The sequence below is a fragment of the Scyliorhinus canicula genome, chromosome 1, assembly GCF_902713615.1.
Source record: "Scyliorhinus canicula chromosome 1, sScyCan1.1, whole genome shotgun sequence".
Taxonomy (NCBI): Eukaryota; Metazoa; Chordata; class Chondrichthyes; order Carcharhiniformes; family Scyliorhinidae; genus Scyliorhinus; species Scyliorhinus canicula.
The window spans coordinates 298755788-298781698 of NC_052146.1; the positions used below are offsets into that span (position 1 = coordinate 298755788).

General features: G+C 48.9%; 1 protein-coding gene across 8 annotated transcripts in view; it reads left to right on the forward strand.

Annotated features, from left to right (window-relative positions):
* Nucleotides 1-25911, forward strand: part of LOC119976029 (homeobox-containing protein 1-like) — a 54072-nt gene that overhangs the window by 15177 nt on the left and 12984 nt on the right. For all 8 annotated transcript variants that reach the window (XM_038816163.1, XM_038816109.1, XM_038816120.1 and 5 more), the window contains exons 2-3: nt 23220-23693; nt 25326-25411. In XM_038816163.1, the coding sequence (XP_038672091.1) occupies nt 23230-23693; nt 25326-25411 (550 nt within the window). In that variant the 5' untranslated portion in view covers nt 23220-23229. The remainder of the gene's footprint in view (nt 1-23219; nt 23694-25325; nt 25412-25911) is intronic.

The window sequence follows — 25911 nt, forward strand, 5'->3', positions numbered from 1 at the left end:
ATTTCTTTGAGATTTGTTATTTATATTGTTATATTGTTAAGTTGGGGAGGCGGGACGGGGGGGGTGCAAGTTGGTTATGCGTGTTTTCTTTTTCTCTTTTTTCTTCCTCTCGTTTTAAGGGGGCTTTTTTTATGGGCTTGGATGGGGACGGGGGTGGAATTGAAGATGGCGGGGTAGGGTGTGGCCGGGCGAAAGCGCGGGCTTTCCCCTGTTTCCCGCGCGCGGGACGGAGGAAGGGGGAGGAGAGAAGAGTGGGGTGTGGCCAGCAATGGCGGCTTTTCCCGCGCTGAAGCGGGGTCAGAGAGGGATGGCAAGGGGGGGGGGAGGCCCCTCCCCCCCCCACATCGGGAGGAGTCGGAGTGTGGCAGGGGCAGCCGGGTCAGCGAAAACCAGCTGACTCTCGGGAGTACGATGGTGGATACACCGCGGCTAGGAGGGGTCCTAGCCAGGGGGGGGGGGGGGGGAAGGGGGGTTAGGGGGGGATACCGGGTTGCTGCTGGAAAGGCCGAGGACGGGAAGGGAAGAACGGGAGGAGAGAGGGGGAGGGGCCATCGCCATGGGGAACGGGTCAGAAGGGGAGGGTCGACCCGGGGCGAACAGGGGACAGGACATGGCTAACAGACAGGGGAAAGGGACGGGTCGCTCCGCGACCCGGTTGATTACTTGGAACGTGAGGGGGCTGAATGGGCCGGTCAAGAGATCAAGGGTTTTTTTCACACCTAAAGGGACTGCAGGCGGATGTGGCAATGTTGCAGGAGACTCACTTGAGAGTAGTAGACCAGGTACGCCTGAGAAGGGGGTGGGTGGGACAGGTGTTCCACTCAGGCTTGGACGCAAAGAACCGGGGGGGTGGCGATTTTGGTGGGAAAGAGGGTGTCGTTCGTGGCGGCGCAGGTGGTAGCAGATAAGGAGGGTAGGTACGTGATGGTGAAGGGTAGGCTGCAGGGAGAGAATGTGGTGCTGGTGAATGTGTATGCCCCGAATTGGGATGACGCGGGTTTTATGAGGCGCCTGTTGGGCCTCATTCCGGGTCTGGAGGCAGGGGGCCTGATCATGGGGGGGGACTTCAATACAGTGCTCGACCCTGGGCTGGACAGATCGAGTTCCAGGACGAATAGGAGGCCGGCAGCGGCAGAGGTGCTAAGGGGGTTCATGGAGCAGATGGGGGGGGGTAGACCCCTGGAGATTTGGCAGGCCAAGGGCGAGGGAGTATTCTTTTTTCTCCCACGTCCACAGGGTGTACTCCAGAATAGACTTTTTTGTACTGAGCAGGGGGCTGATTTCGAGAGTGCAGGACACGGAGTACTCGGCCATTGCGATTTCGGACCATGCACCACACTGGGTAGAGGTAGAACTGGGGGAAGCACGGGACCAGCGCCCGTTGTGGCGCCTGGATGTGGGGCTGCTGGCGGACGATGAGGTGTGCGGAAGGGTCCGGAAGGGCATTGAGAGATATCTGGGCACGAACGACACGGGCGAGGTGAAGGTGGGGGTAGTCTGGGAGGCCCTGAAAGCAGTGATCAGAGGAGAGCTGATCTCCATAAGGGCACACAGAGAAAGGAAGGAGAGGCAGGAGAGGGAGAGACTGGTGGGGGAACTTATAGAAGTGGACAGGAGATATGCGGAGACACCAGAGGAGGGGCTGTTGAGGGAGCGGCGCAGTTTACAGGCCCAGTTTGACCTACTGACCACTAGGAAGGCGGAGACGCAATGGAGAAGGGCACAGGGCGCGGTCTATGAGTACGGGGAAAAGGCGAGCAGGATGCTGGCACACCAGCTGCGCAAGCGAGATGCAGCCAGAGAGATTGGGGGAGTGAGAGAGAAGGGAGGGAACGTAGTGCAGAAGGGGCAAGAGGTGAACGGGGTCTTCAGGGATTTCTACAGGGAATTGTACCGGTCTGAACCGCCCAGGAGGAGGGGGGGAATGGAGAACTTCCTCGATAGATTGAGGTTCCCAAAGGTCCAGGAGGAACGGGTGGAGGGGCTGGGGGCGCCGATAGAGCTGCAGGAGCTAGTTAAAGGGATAGGCCAGATGCAGGCGGGGAAGGCGCCGGGGCCGGATGGGTTCCCGGTGGAATTTTATAAGAAGTATGTGGACTTGGTGGGTCCAGTGCTGGTGCGAGCCTTCAATGAGGCGCGAGAGGGGGGGGTTCTGCCCCCGACAATGTCACAGGCCCTGATCTCCTTGATCCTGAAGCGGGACAAAGACCCTGTACAGTGCGGGTCCTACAGGCCTATCTCCCTCTTGAATGTAGATGCCAAACTGTTGGCAAAGGTCCTGGCAACCAGAATAGAGGATTGCGTGCCAGGGGTAATCCATGAGGACCAGACGGGGTTCGTAAAGGGACGACAACTTAACACAAATGTCCGGAGACTGTTGAATGTGATTATGATGCCAGCAGTGGAGGGGGAGGCTGAGATAGTGGTAGCACTGGATGCGGAGAAGGCATTCGATAGGGTGGAGTGGGAATACCTGTGGGAGACGCTGGAACGGTTTGGGTTTGGGGAGGGATTTATCAAGTGGGTGAAGCTGCTGTATTCGGCCCCGATGGCGAGTGTGGTTACAAACGGGAGGAGGTCAGAGTATTTTGGGCTCCATCGAGGTACCAGGCAGGGATGCCCCCTATCCCCCTTACTATTTGCATTAGCGATCGAACTGTTGGCGATGGCACTGAGGGGTTCAGGGGGGTGGAGAGGACTGACAAGGGGAGGGGAGGAACATCGGGTATCACTCTATGCGGATGATTTGTTGTTGTATGTGGCAGACCCGGAAGGGGGAATGCCGGAGGTAATGGAAATACTAGCGGAGTTTGGGGACTTTTCGGGATATAAATTAAATGTGGGTAAAAGTGAGGTCTTTGTGATACACCCGGGAGATCAGGGGGAGGGAATTGGGCGGCTCCCCTTTAAGAGAGCAGTAAAGAGCTTCAGGTACTTGGGGGTGCAGGTGGCAAGGAACTGGGGGACCCTCCACAAGCTGAACTTTTCAAGGCTGGTGGAACAGATGGAGGAGGAGTTCAAGAGGTGGGACATGGTACCGCTGTCGCTAGCAGGGAGGGTGCAGTCAGTCAAAATGACGGTCCTCCCGAGGTTCTTGTTTCTGTTCCAGTGCTTGCCCATCTTTCTCCCCAGGGCCTTCTTCAAGAAGGTAACTAGCAGCATTATGGGCTATGTGTGGGCACATGGCACCCCTAGAGTGAGAAGGATTTTCTTGGAACGGAGTAGGGACAGTGGAGGATTAGCGCTACCCAATCTTTCCGGATACTACTGGGCGGCGAACGCATCGATGGTGCGCAAGTGGGTGATGGAGGGGGAGGGGGCAGCTTGGAAACGTATGGAAAGGGCGTCCTGCGGCAATACAAGCCTGGGGGCGCTAGTAACGGCACCATGGCCGCTCCCCCCCACAAGGTATACCACGAGTCCGGTAGTGGCGGCCACCCTTAAAATCTGGGGGCAGTGGAGGCGACACAGGGGGGAAGTGGGGGGTCTGATGGCGGCGCCACTGAGAGGGAACCACAGATTTGTCCCGGGGAACACTGGCGGGGGATTCCAGAGCTGGCACAGGGCGGGCATCAGGCAACTGAGGGACATGTTCATAGAGGGGAGGTTCGCGAGCCTGGGAGAGCTGGAGGAGAAATTTGAGCTCCCCCCGGGGAACACGTTTAGATACCTGCAGGTGAAAGCATTTGCCAGACGACAGGTGGAAGGATTTCCCTTGCTTCCCGATAGAGGGGTGAGTGATAGGGTGCTGTCAGGGGTCTGGGTCGGAGAAGGGAAGGTCTCGGACATCTACAAAATAATGCAGGAGGTGGAGGAGGTATCGATAGAGGAGCTGAAAGACAAGTGGGAAGCGGAGCTGGGAGAGCAGATAGAAGATGGGACATGGGCGGATGCCTTAGAGAGGGTCAATTCGTCGTCGTCGTGCGCAAGGTTGGGCCTCATCCAATTTAAGGTGCTGCACAGAGCCCATATGACGGGGACTAGGATGAGTCGGTTCTTCGGGGGTGAGGACAGGTGTGTTAGGTGTTCGGGAAGCCCTGCGAACCATGTACATATGTTCTGGATGTGCCCAGCACTGGAAGAGTTCTGGGAGGGGGTGGCGGGGACGGTATCGAGAGTGGTGGGAACCAGGGTCAAACCAGGGTGGGGGCTAGCGATTTTTGGGGTTGGGGTGGAGCCAGGAGTACAGGAGGCAGGGGAGGCCGGAATATTGGCCTTTGCGTCCTTGGTAGCTCGGAGAAGGATCTTGATTCAGTGGAGGGACACAAGGCCACCAAGTGTTAACACCTGGTTAAACGACATGGCAAGCTTCATCCAATTGAAAAGAATCAAATTCGCCCTGAGAGGGTCGGTACAGGGGTTCTTCCGGCGGTGGCAGCCCTTCCTTGACTTTCTGGATCAGAGATAGGAACTGGAGGCCGAAACAGCAGCAACCCGGGGAGAAAGGGGGGGGGGGGGGAAGGGAGGGGGGGGGGGGGGGATAGCAACGAAGGGAGCACGTCAGCGGGGGGTCGCGGGCAATGACTGCCCGAGGCCATCAGTAGAAAGGGAAAAACGGTTTGGTTGCTAGACTGGTAGCGCGGGGGGGGGGGGGGGGGAGGGTGGGGGGGTGCGCGCGGGGGAGGGCGTGGGGAGGATTTTCCAGGGGGGATTTGTTGTGTTATAATTTAAAATGTAGTAGGGGTAAATGTTTGTATCGAAAAATTTCAATAAAAAATTATTTAAAAAAAAAAAAAAGAGGGGCTGACACAATATTTTGCATTATAGCCCTGGCTATGTCGTCTCTGGAGTTCAAGGATAAGGAATGTGTCACGTGGCCGGAATAGAATAGGCTTTGATGTTGCTCTCCCTCCCTACGCCGGAGCCAAAGATAAAGATGTCAGAGAATTAGTTTATGAGCAGGACTTCACAGGTGGGACTGCTTCCCCAGCCGTGAGCAGAGTGGAGAAAGGGCTGAAGCCAGCACGGAGCAATTAGACAAATAAAATGCTGGCAACACTCAGCAGCTCGCACAACATCTGTGGGGAGAGAGAAATAGTTAATGTTTCAGGTCGATGACCTTTCATCAGAACTGGGAACAGCTGTGGTCTGTGAGGAAGCAAAGCAGCAAAATGACGATTAAAATATTGAGTGAGGGAAACAAAGATTTACAGGCAAATCTAGATTCAATCGCAATAAGAGACCTGTGTCTGCAAAGAAGTGGGGGGGGGGGGGAAACAATTGTGATCTAATAACAATCCAAAATATAGCAAAGGAGCTGGTGTGGCAATAATGCCTTGTGAAATAGGAAATGCAAAAGGTAGAGAGGGCAGATCTAGACCAAAGTAAATGACACAGGCAGAGTCATTAACGTTTGAATTGTAATTGTTTAACAAGTGCTGCCCGATTGCCTCGTTCTGAATTACCAGGGAGCCTATTGTTTTCCATTTCAGACTCAAAGTCAACTTGCCAACCAATCGGCACTCTTTTCTCCTGTAGTATATCCTGTTGTGATCATTTGAAATTTAGCATTCTCGCATTTGTCCTGATGGAAGATGAAAAGCCTTGGCAATATGTCTCTCTTTTTACAGCAATGTTCAAGGCCAGCTCTGCAGCCGGATTAGAGAAAGGAACAAGAATTACAGAATTATTTCTTGGTTTTGGGAGTTTTAAATACCCGCTTATCTATCAGGACAGAGCGAGAGAGTAAATGAGGGAATAGATGCACCATTTCTAAAACATGTAGAGGATTCCTCCATCAAATAGTATGTTAGTGGCTCTCTGAGAGGAATTGTTTCTATAGATTTGGAATGGGTAGATCAGGGAGATGAGCTGCATGTGGGTTGAGAATAGTGACTCAATGTGATGGCGCTCAAGCTGCAATTAGAAAGGGAAAAAGTCAGTATAATGCCTAGAACAACAGAACATAGAATTTACAGTGCAGAAAGAGGCCACCCGGCCCATCAAGTCTGCACCGGCCCATGGAAAGATCACCCTGCCTAAACCCACACCTCCACCCTTTCCCCGTAACCCAGTAATCCCATCTAACCTTTTTGGACACTGAGGGCAATTTAGCATGGCCAATCCACCTAACCTGCACATCTTTGGACTGTGTGAGGAAACCAGAGCACCCGGAGGAAACCCACCCAGACACGGGAACAACGTGCAGACTCCGCATAGACAGTGATCCAAGCCGGGAATCGATCCTGAGACCCTGGAGCCTTAAAGCAACTGTGCTAACCACTGTGCTACCGTGCCGCCCAGATTGTGTTCCAGCAGATTTTAGCAAAGTGAAGAGGTTTGAGGAGAAATTGACACAGGACAGTATCCAAAAGGGAGTTAGCGAGAAAACAGGGAACTATAGACCAGTGAGCCGTACGTCGGTAGTAGAGAAGATGCTGGAGTCCATTATCAAGTATTTTATAGCACAGCATTTGAAAAGCAGTGCTGTAATCAGTTAAAGTCAGCATGGATTTACAAAAGGAAAATCATGCTTGACCAATCTGCTGGAACTGAAGATTTAACTAGTAGAGTTGACCAAGGAGAACCGATGGATGTGGTTTGTTTAGACTTTCAGAAGGCTTTCGACGGTCTAACATAGCAACAGTACAGCACAGAACAGGCCCTTGTAAAGTTAAAGCACCTGGAATTACGGGGAGTGTCTTGAGATGGTTAGAAAGCTGGATAGCAGACAGGAAGCAAGAAGTTGGAATAAATGGGTATTTTTCTGTTTGGCAGGCAGTGAATAGTGGGGTACCACAGGGATCTGTGCTAGGACTACAACTGTTCATATTACATATTAATAATTTGGATGGGGGAACTGAATGCATCATCTCCTAATTTGCACATGATACAAAGTTGTGTGGGCGGGTGAAGACGATGCAGAGATGCTTCAGCAGGATTTGGACAGGCTGAGTGAGCGGGCACATGCATGGCAGATGCAGTATAATGTGGATACATGTGAGGTTATCCGCTTCGGTAGCAAAAATAGGAAGGCAGATTATTATTGGGGTGTAAATTGAGAGAGGTGGATACTCAGCAAGACCTTGGTGTCCTTGTGCATCAGTCGCTGAAAGTAAGCGCGCAGGTACAGCAGGGAAAGAAGGCAATTGGTATGTTTGCTTTCAAAGCGAGGGGATTTGAGTATAGGAATGGAGATGTTTTACTTAAGATGTTTTACTTCAATTGTATAGGGCCTTGGTGAGACCACACCTGGAGTATTATGTGCAGTTTTGGTGCCCTTCTCTAAGGAAAGATGTTCTTGCTTTAGAGGGAGTGCAGCAAAGGTTTACCAGACTGATTCCTGGGATGGCAGGACTGTCGTATGAGGAGAGACTAAGTCGGTTAGGATTAGAAGAGTTAGAATTTAGAAGAGTGAGAGGGGATCACACACAAACTTCCAAAATTCTAACAGGATTAGACATGGTAGATTCAGAAAGAATGTTCTCGATGGTGGGGGAGTCCAGAACTCAGGATCATAGTTTGAGGATAAGGGGTAAACCTTTTAGGACTGAGGTGAGGAGAAATTTCTTCATCTGGAGAGTGGTGAATCTGTGGAATTCGCTACCATAAAGTAGTTGAGGCCAAAACGTCGTGTAATTTCAAGAAGGAGTTGGAGGGCCGAAGGGCCTGTTCCTGTGATGTACTTTTCTTTGTTCTTTTAATGGGCAATTTCTAAAAATTTCTAAAAAGGGATCAAGGGATATGGGGGTGGGGGGCGTTTGGGGGGGGGGGGGGGGGATCTGTGTATTGAATTTGATGATCAGCCATGATCAAAGGGCGGCACAGTAGCACCGTGGGTTGGCACTGTTGCTTCACAGCGCCAGGGTCCCAGGTTCAATTCCCACTGGGTCACTGTCTGTGCAGAGTCTGCACGTTCTCCGTGTCTGCGTGGGTTTCCTCCGGGTGCTCCGGTTTACTCCCACAAGTCGCGAAAGACGTGCTAGTTCGGTGAATTGGACATTCTGAATTCTCCCTCAGTGTACCCGAGCAGGTGCCAGAATGTGGCGACTAGGGGCTTTTCACAGTAACTTCATTGCAGTGTTAATGTAAGCCTGCTTGTGACAATAATAAATATTATTAATAATAAAGATTATATAATGAATGGCGGAGCATGTCGAAGGGCCGAATGGCCTCCTGCTTCTATTTTCTATGTTTCTATAGCAGCAGTGGGATTTTCTTTTGTTAGAAAAGTGATTGTATATGGACAGATTAATCATTAAACACCGAGGCTATTTGCAATGCCCTAGATAAATAAAGGATATTAGAAACCAGTTAGAATCGAAAAAGAGGCTGGAAGAATAATAATGCAAAAAATATAAGAGAATATGAACACTTTAAAAAAAATTGATAAATAATTTTTATTCAAGTTTTCACAAATTATCAACAACAAAAGCACAAAGAAATAAGAACAACCCCCACCCCACCCCCCGTATACACAAATAATAAATTAACAACAATAATCAACATATAGGCAAATATACAAACAAACCCTCACACAAGACCCCCTCTCCCCCCCTCCCCCCTGCCGGTTGCTGCTGTTGCTGACCATCACCTAACGCTCCGCCAGGAAGTCTAGAAACAGTTGCCACCACCTGAAGAACCCTTGCACCGATCCCCTTAAGGCAAATTTGACCCTCTCCAATTTAATAAACCCAGCCATATCGTTGACCCAGGATTCCACGCCTGGGGGCCTCGTATCTTTCCACTGAAGAAGAATCCTTCGCCGGGCTACTAGGGACGCAAAGGCCAGAATACCGGCCTCTTTCGCCTCCTGCATTCCCGGCTCCTCTGCCACCCCAAATATTGCGAGCCCCCAGCCCGGCTCAACCCTGGAACCAACCACCCTTGACATTGTGGGTTTAAACTAATTTGGTAGGGGAATGGGAACCGGATTTGTAGTCCAGCAACTAAGGAAGCCGATATCCAGGACGCCAAAGCACGTAGTGATGCAGTGGGGAAGGCAACACTGACAAAGGAGAGTAATTGCAGGCAAGGAGATGGATTGAAGTGTGTATACTTCATGCAAGAAGCATCAGGAATAAGGTGGGTGAACTTAAGGCATGGATCGGTATTTGGGACTACGATGTGGTGGACATCACGGAAACTTGGATAGAAGAGGGGCAGAAATGGTTGTTGGAGGTCCCTGGTTATAGATGTTTCAACAAGATTAGGGAGGATGGTAAAAGAGGTGGCATTGTTAATTAGAGATAGTATAACAGCTGCAGAAAGGCAGTTCGAGGGGGATCTGCCTACTGAGGTAATATGGGTTGAAGTCAGAAATAGGAAAGGAGCAGTCACCTTGTTGGGAGTTTTCTATAGGCCCCCCAATAGCAGCAGAGATGTGGAGGAACAGATTGGGAAACAGATTTTGGAAAGGTGCAGAAGTCACAGGGTAGTAGTCATGGGTGACTTCAACTTCCCAAACATTGAGTGGAAACTCTTTAGATCAAATAGTTTGGATGGGGTAGTGTTTGTGCAGTGTGTCCAGGAAGCTTTTCTAACACAGTATGCAGATTGTCCGACCAGAGGGGAGGCCATATTGGATTTGGTACTTCGTAATGAACCAGGGCAAGTTAGATTTGTTAGTGGGGGAGAATTTTGGAGGTAGTGACCACAATTCTGTGACTTTCACTTTAGTAATGGAGAGGGATAGGTACGTGCAACAGGGCAAGGTTTACAATTGGGGGAAGGGTAAATACAATGCTGTCAGACAAGAATTGAAGTGCAGAAGTTGGGAACATAGGCTGTCAGGGAAGGACACAAGTGAAATGTGGAACTTGTTCAAGGAACAGGTACTGTGTGTTTTTTATATGTATGTCCCTGTCAGACAGATGCAAGAGATGGTCGAGTGAGGGAACCATGGTTGACAAGAGAGGTTGAATGTCTTGTTAAGAGGAAGAAGGAGACTTATGTAAGGCTGAGGAAACAAGGTTCAGACAGGGCGCTGGAGGGATACAGGATAGCCAGGAGGGAGCTGAAGAAAGGGATTAGGAGAGCTAAGAGAGGGCATGAAAAATCTTTGGCGGGTAGGATCAAGGAAAACCCAAGGCCTTTTACACATATGTGAGAAATATGAGAATGACTAGAGCGAGAGTAGGTCCGATCAAGGACAGTAGCGGGAGATTGTGTATTGAGTCTGAAGAGATAGGAGAAGTCTTGAACAAGTATTTTTCTTCAGTATTTTCAAACGAGAGGGGCCATATTGTTGGAGAGGACAGTGTGAAACAGACTGGTAAGCTCGAGGAGATACTTGTTAGGAAGGAAGATGTGTTGGGCGTTTTGAAAAACCTGAGGATAGACAAGTCCCCCGGGCCTGACGGGATATATCCAAGGATTCAATGGGAAGCAAGAAATGAAATTGCAGAGCCGTTGGCAATGATCTTTTCGTCCTCGCTGTCAACAGGGGTGGTACCAGAGGATTGGAGAATGGCGAATGTCGTGTCCCTGTTCAAAAAAGGGAATAGGGATAACCCTGGGAACTACAGGCCAGTTAGTCTTACTTCGGTGGTAGGCAAAGTAATGGAAAGGGTACTGAGGGATAGGATTTCTGAGCATCTGGAAAGACACTGCTTGATTAGGGATAGTCAGCACGGATTTGTGAGGGGTAGGTCTTGCCTTACAAGTCTTATTGACTTCTTTGAGGAGGTGACCAAGCACGTGGATGAAGGTAAAGCAGTGGATGTGGTGTACATGGATTTTAGTAAGGCATTTGATAAGGTTCCCCATTGTAGGCTTATGCAGAAAGTAAGGAGGCATGGGATAGTGGGAAATTTGGCCAGTTGGATAACGAACTGGCTAACCGATAGAAGACAGAGAGTGGTGGTGGATGGCAAATATTCAGCCTGGAGCCCAGTTACCAGTGGCGTACCGCAGGGATCAGTTCTGGGTCCTCTGCTGTTTGTGATTTTCATTAACGACTTGGATGAGGGAGTTGAAGGGTGGGTCAGTAAATTTGCAGATGATACGAAGATTGGTGGAGTTGTGGATAGTGAGGAGGGCTGTTGTCGGCTTCAAAGAGACATAGATAGGATGCAGAGCTGGGCTGAGAAGTGGCAGATGGAGTTTAACCCTGACAAGTGTGAGGTTGTCCATTTTGGAAGGACAAATATGAATGCGGAATACAGGGTTAATGGTAGGGTTCTTGGCAATGTAGAGGAGCAGATCTTGGGGTCTATGTTCATAGATCTTTTAAAGTTGCCACTCAAGTGGATAGAGCTGTGAAGAAGGCCTATGGTGTACTAGCGTTCATTAGCAGAGGGATTGAATTTAAGAGCCGTGAGGTGATGATGCAGCTGTACAAAACCTTGGTCAGGCCATATTTGGAGTACTGTGTGCAGTTCTGGTCACCTCATTTTAGGAAGGATGTGGAAGCTTTGGAAAAGTTGCAAAGGAGATTTACCAAGATGTTGCCTGGAATGGAGAGTAGGTCTTACGAGGAAAGGTTAAGGGTGCTAGTCCTTTACTCATTAGAACGGAGAAGGATTAGGGGCGACTTGATAGAGGTTTATATGATGATCAGGGGAATAGATAGAGTAGACCAGGGGTAGGCAAACTACGGCCCGCGGGCCGCATGCAGCCCGCCAAAGGTCTTTATGCGGCCTTCCAAATCAAGTCATTAAAAAAAAGTTTTAAAATTTTTTTTTTAAATTTCAAGGTTAATGGGGGGGGGGGGGGGGGGGGGGGGGGGGGCTGTTGGGTTACTGGTATAGGGTGGATACGTTGACTTGAGTAGGGTGATCATTGCTCGGCACAACATGTGTTTCATGTGAAGTTTCTACTTTAAAATATTAATTAATAAAATTAATTGCTTTTTTTTTCTTTAAAAACCTTTTATTTTGGCTATTTTAAATATTAATTATTTTACTTAATATACTATGCGGCCCTTTAAAATTGTGAATTTCTGAATGTGGCCCTTGCACAGAAAAGTTTGCCCACCCCTGGAGTAGACAGTCAGAGACTTTTTCCCCGGGTGGAACAAACCATTACAAGGGGACATAAATTTAAGGTAAATGGTGGAAGATATAGGGGGGATGTCAGAGGTAGGTTCTTTACCCAGAGAGTAGTGGGGGCATGGAATGCACTGCCTGTGGAAGTAGTTGAGTCGGAAACGTTAGGGACCTTCAAGCGGCTATTGGATAGGTACATGGATTAGGGTAGAATAATGGAGTGTAGATTAACTTCTTAAGGGCAGCACGGTAGCATTGTGGACAGCACAATTGCTTCACAGCTCCAGGGTCCCAAGTTCGATTTCGACTTGGGTCATTGTCTGTGGAGTCTGCACATCCTCCCCGTGTGTGCGTGGGTTTCCTCCGGGTACTCCGGTTTCCTCCCACAGTCCAAAGATGTGCATGTTGGGTGGATTGGTCATGATAAATTGCCCTTGGTGTCCAAAATGCTATGATTAACCTAGGACAAAAGTTCGGCACAACATCGTGGGCCGAAGGGCCTGTTCTGTGCTGTATTTCTCTATCTATCTATCTATCGTCTCTGCTACGCCCCTCCAAAAGTCCTCCAGCGCTGGGCACACCCAGAACATGTGGGCGTAGTTTACTGGGCACCTGAGCACCTAACACATCTGTCCTCTCCCAAAGAACCGGCTCAGCCTTGCCCCGGTTATGTGCGCCCTATGCAGCACCTTGAATTGTATTAGGCTGAGCCTCGCGCAAGAGGAGGAGGAATTCACCCTCCCCAGGGCATCCGCCAACGTCCCCTCATCGATCTCCTCATCCAACTCCTCCTCCCACTTACCCTTTAGCTCCTCCACCGAGGCCTCCTCCTCCTCCTGCATCACCTGATACGTCGCCGAGATCCTCCCCTCTCCAACTAACATCACCGAAAGCAACCTGTCCTGGACCCTCCGTGGTGGTAACAGTGGGAACTCCACCACCTGCCGCCTAACAAACGCCCTTGCCTGCATGTACCTAAAGGTGTTCCCTGGGGGAGGCCGAACTTCCGCCGACTAGCCATAGCCCTTCCTAGGCCAGCCACGTGCCCGCGCCCCCGCACGTCCCGTTCCCCACTGCGGCAGACCCCCGCCCCGACCTCCTCTACCAACTCCAGCTCCCCCTTGGCCATTCCAGCAGCAACCCCCCCCCCCCCCCCCAAGCTAGGTCCCCCCCAAGCTGCATTGCTCCCCCCATTGCACTCCCATAAGTCAGCCGACTCCTGCTGACCCCCGCCACTCCATCGACCCCCCCCATCTCCTCCTTGTCCGCCAGAAGGCTCACATCCTCCCCATTCCACTCCCAGCGCGGGAGAAAAACCCGTGCTTCCCAGCTCCGGCCCCGCCCCCTTCAACCATTAGCGCGAGAAAAAGCCTGCGCTTTCCATTCGCCTGGCCCCGCCTCCCCCAAGCTATTTACCTTCCCCCCCCACCCACAAACAAACCCACCCAGCAGACCTAATCGAAACGACACCCAATCAACCCCCGAAAAACAAAGGACCCCCCTCGGAACGCAACACAACAATCCCCAACCATCCCTCGCCCCGACCCTTAGTCCGAGTCCAGTTTTTCGGCCTGAACAAAGGCCCGCGCCTCCTCCGGAGACTCGAAATAGTGGTGTCGGTCCTTGTAGGTGACCCACAGATGCGCCGGCTGCAGCAGACCGAACTTCACCCCCTTCCTGTGCAGCACTGCTTTTGCCCGATTGTAACCAGCCCTCTTCTTCGCCACCTCCGCGCTCCAATCCTGGTAGATCCGGACCTCCGTGTTCTCCCATCTGCTGCTCCACTCCTTCTTGGCCCACTTTAGCATGCACTCTCGATCAGCGAACCGGTGGAACCGCACCAGCACCGCCTGCGGCGGCTTGCTGGGCTTGGGCTTCCTCGCCAGCACTCGGTGGGTCCCTCCAGCTCCAAGGGCCCCTGGAAGGCCCCCGCTCCCATCAGCGAATTCAGCATGGTGACCACGTAGGCCCCCTCGTCTGATCCCTCCAGCCCCTCCGGGAGGCCCAGGATCCGCAGGTTCTTCCACCTCGACCGGTTCCCCATCTCCTCGAACCTCGCCTGCCATTTCTTGTGGAGTGCCTCGTGCACCTCCACCTTCACCGCCAGGCCTAGGATCTCGTCCTCGTTCTCCAAGACCTTTTGCCGGACCTCCCGGATCGTCGCCCCTTGGGCCGTCTGGGTCTCCAGCAGCTTATCGATTGAAGCCTTCATCAGCTCTCCTTTCAGTACCTTAAAACAGAGCTGGAGCAACTCCTGCATCCACGCTGCCTGGTCCCCTCCCGCCGCCATCTTGGTCCTCCTCCCTCGCACCTTTCTTTGCTTCAATGCCACTTTTTAAATCGCCCCACTCCTGGTCCAATCCACACATTATCAGGGGAATGTTGCAGTCCCCTTCCCACCCCGGGAGACGTCGAACAAGCGTCGTTACGGGCCCTAACAAGAACCCAAAAGTCCGTTGCTAGCGGGAGCTGCCGAACGTGCGACTTAGTTCCGCATAGCTGCAACCGGAAGTCGAGAATATGAAAACTTAATAGGTAGGTTAAGAGTGAGTCGGAACGCCAAGAGAACACAGTAGACAGAGAATTAATAAAAAGGAAGGTGGAACCCCTGAGAAGACAGGATTTGCAATTTGTAGGACAATTAAAATTGGTGAGATACTTGATAAGTAATTTATACTGCTCTTTAATAAAGAGGAAGGTGGTGGTTTAGTAATATTGTCACTGGGTTAGTAATCCAGAGAGTCAGGGTAATGTCGCCATGGCAGATGGTGAAATTTAAAAATAAAATTTAGAGTACCCAATTATTTTCTTTCCAATTAAGGGGCAGTTTAGCGTGGCCCATCCACCTAGCCTGCACATCTTTGGGTTGTGGGAGTGAGACCCACGCAGACATGGGGTGAACGTGGCAGATGGTGAAATTTGAATTCAATAAAAAGCAAAGAGGATAAAGCAGAGACCAGTGAATCCAGAATTGATTGAGAGCAAACTGAGCAATAGACAGTGGAGACAATCGAGGGACTGGGTGTTAATGTCACTGGACTAGTAACCCAGAGGCCCAGGCACGGGTTCAAGCCCCACCTCAGCAGCTGGTGGAATTTAAAGTTAAATTAATAAATCTGGAATGTAAAGCTACTTTAAATGATAGTGACCATGACCACTATTATTGATTATCGTAAAAACCCATCTGATTCACTGATGTCCTTCAGGGAAGGAAATCTGCCGTCCTTACCTGGTCTGGCCTGCAGGTGACTCCAGACCCACAGCAATGTGGTTGACTCTTAACTTCCCTCTGAAATGGTCTGGCGAGCAGTTCAATTCAAGGGCAATTAGGGATGGGCAACAAATACTGGCATTTCCAGCAATGCCCACATCCCATGAAAGAATTAAAAAATCAGATGAAGGATGAGTAAAATATAGATTGTTTGAATTTTTATTTATTAATGGATTGTGAACTTCGTTGGCTCGATCAGATTTATTGCCCGTCCTTAATTGGGCTTGAGAAGGTGGCGGTGAGCTGCCTCCTTGATCCGCTACAATCCATGTGGAGTTCCACAAGGAGTTCCAGGATGCAGACCCAGCGACAGTGAAGGGAGCGGCGATATATTTCCAAGCCAGGATGGTGAGTGACTTGGAAGGGAAATTCCAGGTGGTGGCGATCCCATGCGTCTGCTGCTCTTGTCCTTCTGGGTGGTGGTGCTCGGGCGTTGGGAAGGTGCTGCCTAAGGAACCTTGGTGTCTCCAATTGAGGATGAAAGAGAAAATAGAAGTACTCAGCACAGATTCCAAAAGGGACGGTCATGCTTGATTGGTAGAATTCTTTCAGGAAGTAACAGACATTTAGGGGCTGTTGTACATATGGACTTTAGGAAATCCTTTGACAAGATACAGGGTATCACTTGGCTGATTGATAGAGAAGAGTTATGAACTTATGAAGAAGTTATGAATATAGATAAAAAATTGGTTCAAAAGGATAAAACTGAGAGTAATAGTTAAAGGGCAGTTTGAGTAGGTGCAACTCTCTAACAGGACATTGCCCATCACTTTTGCATCATTGTGTGTGCCGTCTGCAAATATCTTTTGCTCTAAAACCGATGTACAAAAAAGACCCAGTGTCTAAAACTCTTATTTCTGGCACAGAGATGACAGTTCCAAGCTGACCTCCACTATATCAAATGGAAGCAGGGATAGGCCATTCGGCCACTTGCGCCTGCATCACATTCAACGTGATCATGACTGATCTACCTCAATGCCACTTTCCTGAACTAGCCCCATAGAATTTACATTTACAGTGCAGAAGGAGGCCATTCAGCCCATCAAGTCTTCACCGGCCCTTGGATAGAGCACCCCACTTAAGCCCGCACCTCCATCCTATCTCAGTAACCCCACCTAACCTTTTTTTTGGACACAAGGGCAATTTAGCATGGCCAATCCACCTAATCTTTGGACTGTGGGAGGAACCGGAGCACCCGGAGGAAGCCCACGCAGACACTGGGATAACGTGCAGACGCCACACAGACAGTGACCCAAGCCGGGAATTAAACCTGGGACCCTGGAGATGTGAAGCAACTGTGCTAACCACTGTGCTACCGTGCTATCCATATTCGATACTTTTAATATCTAGAAATCTATCAATTTCACAGGACTGAGAACCCACAGCGCTCTGGGTATAGAATTCCAAAAGTTTCCCCAGCCTCTGAGTGAAGAAATTCCTCCTCATCTCAATCCTAAATGACCTCATAGAATTATAGAGACATAGATGTTTACAACATGGAAACAGGCCCTTTGGCCCAACTTGTCCATGCCGCCCAGTTTCTATCACTAAGCTAGTCCCACTTGTCGGCATTAGGCCCATATCCCTCTATCCCCACCCTGCCCATGTAACTTTTTTTAAAGGAAAAAATGACACCTGCCTCTGGCAATTCGTTCCAGATGCTCACCACCCTCTGTGTGAAGAATGTCCCCTCTGGTCTCTTTTGTATCTCTCCCCTCTCACCTTAAACCTATGCCCTCTAGTTCTAGACTCCTCTACCTTTGTGAAAATATGTTGACTATCTACCTTATTTATAGACCTCTATAAGATCACCCCTAAGCCTCCTATGCTCCAGGGAGAAAAGTCCCAGCCTATCCAGCCTCTCATTATAACTCAGACCATCAAGTCCTGGTAGCATCCTCATAAATCTCTTGTGCACTCTTTCTAGTTTAACAATATCCTTCCTATAATAGGGTGACCAGAACTGAACACAGTATTCCATGTGTAGTCTTGTACAACTTCAACAAGATGTCCCAACTCCTGTATTCAATATTCTGACCAATAAAACCAAGCATGCTGAATGCCTTCTTCACCACCCTGTCTATCTGCGACTCCACCTTCAAGGAGCTATGAACCTGTACCATAGAGGGAAGATCGTATGAGGAAAGGCTGAAGGACTTAGGCTGTTTTCGTTAGAGAGAAGAAGGTTAAGAGGTGACTTAATTGAGGCATACAAGATGATCAGAGGATTTGATAGGGTGGACAGTGAGAGCCTTTTTCCTCGGATGGTGATGTCCAGCATGAGGGGACATAGCTTTAAATTGAGGGGAGATAGATATAGGACAAATGTCAGAGGTAGGTTCTTTACTTGGAGAGTAGTAAGGGCGTGGAATGCCCTGCCTGCAACAGTAGTGGACTCGCCAACACTAAACGCATTCAAATGGTCATTGGATAGGCATATGAACGATAACTGTAGAGGGACTTTAGAGGGGTTTCACAGGACGGCGCAACATCGAGGGCCGAAGGGCCTGTACTGCGCTGTAATGTTCTATGTTCTATCTCTTTGTTCTATAACTCTCCCGAACATCCTACCATTAACTGAGTGGGCCCTGCCCCGATTCGATCTACCAAAACGCATCACCTCACATTTATCCAAATTAAACTCCATCTGCCATTCATCAGCCCACTGGCCCAATTGGTCAAGATCCTGTTGCAATCTTGTATAACCTTCTTCACATCCACTATGCCAACAACCTTGATGTCATCTGCAAACTTACTAACCATGCCTCCTACATTCTCATGCAAATCATTAATACATAAAACAAATAATAGTGGACCCAGCACTGATCCCTGAGGCACACCGCGGGTCACAGGCCTCCAGTTAGAAAACAACCCTCCACAACCACCCTTTGGCTTTGGTCGCCAAGCCAATTTGTATCTAATTGGCTACCTCACCCTGGATTCCGTGAGATTTAACCTTTTGCAACAACCTACCATGCGGTACCTTGGTGAGACGTACTTCATTCCCCCTGCCACCCCGGGAAACATCCTTCCTGCATCTACCCTGTCGAGCCCTGTAAGGATTTTGTGAGTTTCGGTGTGATCATCTCTCGTTCTGTGCCACAGTGTTCTGATCTGGTTCTGTATCTGTTCAGTGTCTATGACTGAGATACAGGCACGGAGGAATTGGTGTCAGAGTTTTAAACTGTGCCAAGAACAGGGACCGGAGTTAATTCTTCAGAAGGTCACTATGGTCTACTATGTACGTACTGTGTACGTTCCCTTGGCTGCAGAAAAATACTCTTCACTCTACTTCGGTACATACGACAATAAATATCAATCAATCAATCAGAGGAAGCTGCAAGAGTATATTGATAAAAGGAGGAATAGGCTTTAATAAAAAAGTGGCAGGTGGAATTCTATCAATAAATGTGAAATGATACTTCCAGCTCCAGAGAGGAACAAGACAGGGCTGCCCCCTGTCCCCACTCTTGTTTGCGCTAGCGATCGAACCCCTGGCGATAGCCCTGCGGGTCGTGAAAAGCTGGAAGGGAATCCGGAGAGGAGACAGAGAGCAGAGTCTCACTCTCTGCAGATGACCTGCATAGTCAGAGGGGGCCTGGCTCTACCGAACCTACAATAATACCACTGGGCAGCAACGGCAGAAAGAGTGAGGGGATGGGTACAAGAACCCGACACAGATTGGGTACAAATTGAGGAGGCATCCTGTAAAGGAACAACCCTCCGGGCCCTGGCCACAGCAACACTCCCATCCTCCTCAACAAGATACATAACGAGCCCAGTGGTAGCGACCATGATGAGAACGTAGACCCAGCTGAGACAACACTTCGGGATAACCAAAATGTCCCCCATGGCTCCCATATGTGGCAATCACAGATTCCCCCCAGCCATGCTGGATACCACCTTCAAAAGATGGGGGCGGGACGGGGGCACATTGACGGTTGGGAACTTCTACGTAGGGCACAGACTGGCGACACTGGACGAACTGACGAGGGAGTGGAAACCAGCAAAAGGACAGGAATTGAGACACCTCCAAATAAAACACTTCCTCCGCAAAGCGACAGTAGGGTACCCCTGGGCCTCAGAAACCACAGTACTAGAGGACCTGATAAGCACAGCAACAAGAAGGGGGGGCTGTGTGGGAAAATATACGGACAGCTACTGGACAGAGCCCGAACACCACTGGGCGGGACCAGACAAAAATGGGAGGACAAACTGGGGACAGAGGTAGGATGGGGACTCTGGAGCGAAGCACTGAGCAGGGTGAACTCCACCTCCTCCTGCGCAAGGCACAGCCTAATGCAGCTCAAAGTGGTGCACAGAGCGCACCTGACCAGAACCTGAATGAGCAGGTTCTTCCCTGAGGTGGAGGACAAATGTGAGTCTGTGCCTACGTAGAAGTCCCCGACCGTCAGTGTGCCCCCGTCCCGCCTCCCATCTTTTGAAAAGGGGCCTGGCCAACCACACCCACATGTTTTGGGCTTGCCCCAAGCTTGCTGGGTTCGGGACTGCCTTCTCCGAGGCAATGTCCAAGGTTGTGGGGGTGAAGCCATGCCCAATAGTGGCAATCTTCGGGGTATCGGTGCAGCCAGAGTTACACATAGGGAAGGGGGCCAACCCCCCCCACGGCTGCAGATTGGCTCGCTGACCTTTCGGAACTTCTCCACCTGGAGAAGATTAAGTACGCCATCCGAGGGTCAGAGGAAGGCTTCCTGGATACTTTGGGGCAGTTCGTCGGCCATTTCCAAAACCATGTCGAGGCCAGAAATGAGGAGAAAGCCAGGAAAAATAAAGAAAGGTGAAGAACCAAAGGACTGCGCAACTGGTGGGGTGGTTGGGTGGTTGGGGGGGTGGGGGGGGGGGAGAAATGGGGAAACCACAAGAGAAGAGTGAAGTGGGAACCACTTGAATAAAGCTGACTTCAGCCAAGGTGTACACAATGATATGCTAATATGAATGTCTTGGGCAATTTCCTAAAACAAAGGGACAAATGATACTGCTTTCCTGCTGCTACCTGTAACATGTTTGACCTATTTAACTATAACCATGTGTAAATGGCAAAACGCTTACAAATAGCGATGTACAATCTATAAAATGTTTAAAGATAACAATGTGATAATTAGAACATAGAACATTACAGCGCAGTACAGGCCCTTCGGCCCACGATGTTGCACCGTCCTGTGAAACCCCTCTAAAGTCCCTCTACACTATTCCCTTATCGTCCATATGCCTATCCAATGACCGTTTGAATGCGTTTAGTGTTGGCGAGTCCACTACTGTTGCAGGCAGGGCATTCCACGCCCTTACTACTCTCTGAGTAAAGAACCTACCTCTGACATCTGTCCTATATCTATCTCCCCTCAATTTAAAGCTATGTCCCCTCGTGCTGGACATCACCATCCGAGGAAAAAGGCTCTCAATGTCCACCCTATCTAATCCTCTTATCATCTTGTATGACTCAATTAAGTCCCCTCTTAACCTCCTTCTCTCTAATGAAAACAGCCTCAAGTCCTTCAGCCTTTCCTCATATGATCTTCCCTCCATACCAGGCAACATTCTTGTAAATCTCCTCTGTACCCTTTCCAATGCTTCCACATCCTTCCTATAATGTGGCGACCAGAACTGCACACAATACTCCAAATGCGGCCGCACCAGAGTTTTGTACAACTGCAACATGACCTCATGGCTCCGAAACTCAATTCCTCGACCAATAAAAGCTAACACACCGTACGCCTTCTTAACAACCCTCTCAACCTGGGTGGCAACTTTCAGGGATCTATGGACATGGACACCGAGATCTCTCTGCTCGTCCACACTACCAAGAATCTTACTATTAGCCCAGTACTCTGCCTTCCTGTTATTCATTCCAAAATGAATCACCTCACACTTTTCTGCATTAAACACCATTTGCCACCTGTCAGCCCAGCTCTGCAGCTTATCTATGTCCCTCTGTAACTTGTAACATCCTTCTGCACTGTCCACAACTCCACCGACTTTAGTGTTATCTGCAAATTTACTCACCCATCCTTCTCCGCCCTCCAGGTCATTTATAAAAATGACAAACAGCAACGGCCCGAAAACAGATCCTTGTAGCACACCACTGGACACCAGTCTGAGCATTTCCCATCAACCGCCACTCTTTGTCTTCTATCAGCTAGCCAATTTCTGATCCAAACTGCTAAATCACCCTAAATCCCATGCCTCTGTATTTTCTGCAATAGCCTACCGTGGGGAACCTTATCAAACGCTTTACTGAAATCCATATACACCACATCAACTGCTTTACCCTCATCCACCTGTTTGGTCACCTTCTCTTAGAACTCAATGAGGTTTGTGAGGCACGACCTACCCTTCACAAAACCATGTTGACTATCTCTAATCAAATTATTCCTTTCCAGATGATTATACATCCCATCTCTTATAAACCTTTCCAAGACTTTTCCCACAACAGAAGTAAGGCTCACTGGTCTATAGTTACCGGGGTTATCTCTACTCCCCTTCTTGTACAAGGGGACAACATTTGCTATCCTCCAGTCCTCTGGCACTATTCCTGTAGACAAAGATGACTTAAAGATCAAAGCCAAAGGCTCAGCAATCTCCTCCCTAGCTTCCCAGAGAATCCTAGGATAAATCCCATCCGGCCCAGGGGACTTATCTATTTTCACACTTTCCAGAATCGCTAACACCTCCTCCTTATGAACCTCAAGCCCTTCTAGTTTAGTAGCCTGTATCTCAGTATTCTCCGCGACAACTTTGTCTTTTTCCTGTGTGAATACTGACGAAAAATTGTTTTGTATCTGGGCTCATTGTGAACCCAAAGTACCTGTAAAACCTCTTTAACTATAACCATGTGCAAATGGCAAAACGCTAACAAATAGCGATGTACAATCTATAAAAAATTTAAAGATAACAAGGTGATAATTGTTTTGTATCTGGGCTCATTGTGAACTCAAAGTATAAAATGAATGCCTGCCATTCAAACCACGAGAACAGTTGGCTACCGTACTGCGGGGTACGTACGCTTTCTCCCGAAGCTTCGTGTAACAATAAACTGCACTGATTGAACACAGCAAGTCTGACTCCCGAAGTGGTTGATTTTCCCACAACAGTGCTAAACCAGCAATGGAGGGATTTGAGAAGAAGGAGGTCACCGAGGTCAGGAGCGATGGGGCGAGTGGTGACTTGGTGTGAGTGTCAAGTCTGGAAGTCACAAAGACATGGATGAGGGTTTGGCAGCAAAGATCCGACAGGAGTGAAGATGAATGATGTTTAGCGGATCGGAATAGGTTGTCTTGGTGATGGTGCGGCGCAGATCTATGGTTGAAAGCTTATACCAGAGCTGAATATGACACCAAGGTTGTGAAAGCCAGTGCTTCAGCCTCATAGTTGCCAGGGAGAGGGATGGAATTGGTGGCTAAGGACTAGTCAAATCACAAAACAACTATCTTCCTGGTGACAATGCTGACCTTGCAGGGGGACTTAGAGATTTGGGCTGATATTTGTCCCTTTTCTCAGTATGATGTTACTAACCAATTCTGGAATAGTTGTCAGCCTGTTCCAAAATGGTGTCTTTGCCATGACATAGATTTTCTAAAAACAATCTTTCCTGCTAACGTTCAGGATAATTGTCACTCTGATTTGACTGCTCATACTGAAAGACATCCAGGTCAGTATTTTGTTCTTACAAACTTGTGTTATGCTCAGGCAGTGTTCTGCGATATTAGGGTAAATTTCTGCTAGCGTCAGGTGCACAGTGGAAACACTCTGAAATAATGAATTAAGAGTTTTATGGCACAAGTGTGTGTGTGGTGTGTGTGTGTCCCACTTTTTTTTGGCAGCATATTCAAATACTTTATAAACTCAATTCTAACCCTGGGCCTTGGTGACGCAAGATTATTTAAGCCGCTTTTTAATGGGATAAAAAAGGCAAGGTGCTGGTAACTAAATGGTCCATCTTTTAAGGAGTAATGATTTGTTGCTTTTGAGGTTTTAGTGAATGCCCTTTTCTGTGTTCCATACAGCAGTAACATAATGTCACACTACACAGATGAGCCTAGGTTTACAATCGAACAGATTGATTTGTTGCAGCGACTTCGAAGGAGTGGAATGACAAAGCGTGACATAATCCTCGCACTGGAGACCCTGGACCGGCTCGACCAGGAGCACACTGAGAAATTCGGCAAAAGGCTTAGCTACAGTAACTGTTCCTATGGCAACAGCAACAATGTCCCCGCATCGTCCTCGACAGTCACGGCCGCGACGCAGACCCAATACAGTGGCGCGTCACCGTCTCCGAGTAACAGCTACGATACCTCCTCACCGCCGTGCAGCACTAACTTGAACGGGCGGGAGAGCATTAACAATGAGAAACTGCCGGTGGCAAACGGCAGGCTTTCACCCAACCGTTTCCACAGTATCAGCAACCAGAGGTTGGGGAGTTCTCACACAGTGGAAGAGGAGACAGACCTAGAAGAAAAGGTTGAGGAGCTCATGAGGTTAGTTGAAATGTCCGCAAGATTATTTTGCTGTTGAGGCATGATACACCAATGACAGCCTTTCATCTCGTGAGATGATGGATTGTGTGGTGGTGGTTAACTCTGTATTAAGCATCAGCTGGTGTAGCTAAGCAGCCCCACTTTGACACAACATAATACACATGAAACTTTAAGGGACGCAGCACCTTCGTTTTCAATCCAAGAGTGATAGACCGTTGCTAGTCAAGGGTATTGAGGTATATGGAATCACAGCAGGAAATGGAGTGAGATAGAGATGAACAATTCATTGGCAGGACCTGTCTTGAGGAGCTGAACAGCTTCCTCCTGTACCTATGTGGGACTGTCATTGAAATTTCAGTACAATTCTACTTAAACATACAGCAGGACATCGGTTCTGTCCTTATAAATTTGGCCAGTGTCTGTATGGGTTTATCATTGGCTCCCAGCACCTGATGGGAAACATTTGATGAACGGTGAAATGTTTTTCTTCCCCCAGAGAGTGGTGAATCTGTGGAATTTGCTACCACAGAATGTAGCTGAGGCCAAAATGTTGTGTGTGATTTCAAGAAGGAATTAGTTGTAGCTCTTGGGCTAAAGGGATCAAGGGATATGCGGGGGAAGGCGGGATCAGGGTATTGAACTTTATTTTTATAAATTTAAAGTGCCCAATTCATTTTTTTCCAATTAAGGGGCAATTTAGAGTGGTTGATCCACCTAGCCTGCACATCTTTGGGTTGTGGGGGTGAAACCCACGCAGACACGGGGAGAATGTGCAAACTCCACACGGACAGTGACCCAGGGCCGGGATTCGAACCCGGGTCCTCAGTGCCGTAGGCAGCAATGCTAACCACTGTGCCACCGTGCTGCCTCCAGGGTATTGAACTTGATGATCAGCCATGATCATAGAATTTACCGTGCAGAAGGACGCCATTCGGCCCATTGAGTCTATACTGGCCTTCGAAAGAGCACTCTAGTTAAGCCCATGCCTCCACCCTAACCCGTAACCCAGCAACCCCACCAACCTTTTGGACACTATGGGGTAACTTACCATGGCCAATCCACCTAACCTGCACATCTTTGGACTGTGGGACGAAACCGGAACACCCGGAGGAAACCTACGCAGACACTAGGAGAACGTGCAAACTCCACACAGGCCGTCACCCAAGGTCAGAATTGAACCCGGGTCCCTGGAGTTGTGAGGCAGCAGTGCTAACCACAGATCCACCGTGCTGCCCTTAAATCATAATGAATGGTGAAGCAGATTCAAAGGTCCGAATGGCTTCTTTCTGCTTCTATTTTCTATGTTTCTATGAAATGCTAAATAGCCTGAGAGATACTAAAGAGAACCTCGCAATATGATTTATCTTAAAACGAAGGGGTTGAATGGAAAAGCGAGCTTTGTGAGCAGTTAAACATGGGGATGCTGGCACTGTTACAATCTGCTGCCTGAGTCTTTATATGGCATTGACTAATAATAAGATAGCTGCGTGTTTTATTGGGTTGATCGACAAACCCATGCCTTACTTGGAAAGAGAGGTGGAAAGGTATTCAAACTCCAAAACTTAGATGCGTTTCCTAGAAGGCTTTAATGTTGTTTTTCTTCACCTTCCCCCTCTTGTTTACATTCTGTAGGAGGGATGGCATTGCTGTGAAAGAAGAGATAAAGAGCTTTCTTTCTAATCGGATGATTTCCCAGACTATCGTGGGCCAGGTCACAGGTGAGGAGGCGGCCAACAACCTGTGCTTGAGATTGATGTATTTTCAGAAAGGAAAAAATACTTAATAACACTTGTTAGAACTATAGAGTCAACTTTATGTATTAAACATGACACTGTAACCATGCTGGATCTTTGTCCCCATGTTAGATCTTTGGAAGTCTGTGTAAAATTCCCCAATTCTTATGGGCCTGCGTGGTAAATTGTAACTTCCCACCAAGTTTTCTTTAAAAAAAGCAGCTGAACCCTCTTGCTTTGTCTAGTTAACGTGAGCATGGAGATGAGGAAGTGGTGAAGAGTAAAGGCACCACTGTAAAGGAGATGTCCATTATTTAAGGGATGTCCAGCCCAATACATTGGCAAGTGTGTTAGCATTGCAGCTACATACAGCGTTTGAGGACACCCTTCAAATTTGAAACTTCCTTCATATTTTTTGGGTTGCAAAAAATTAATTATTTAATTGATGAGTTGAATATCACATTTAAGTGTCTCACACAATGAAT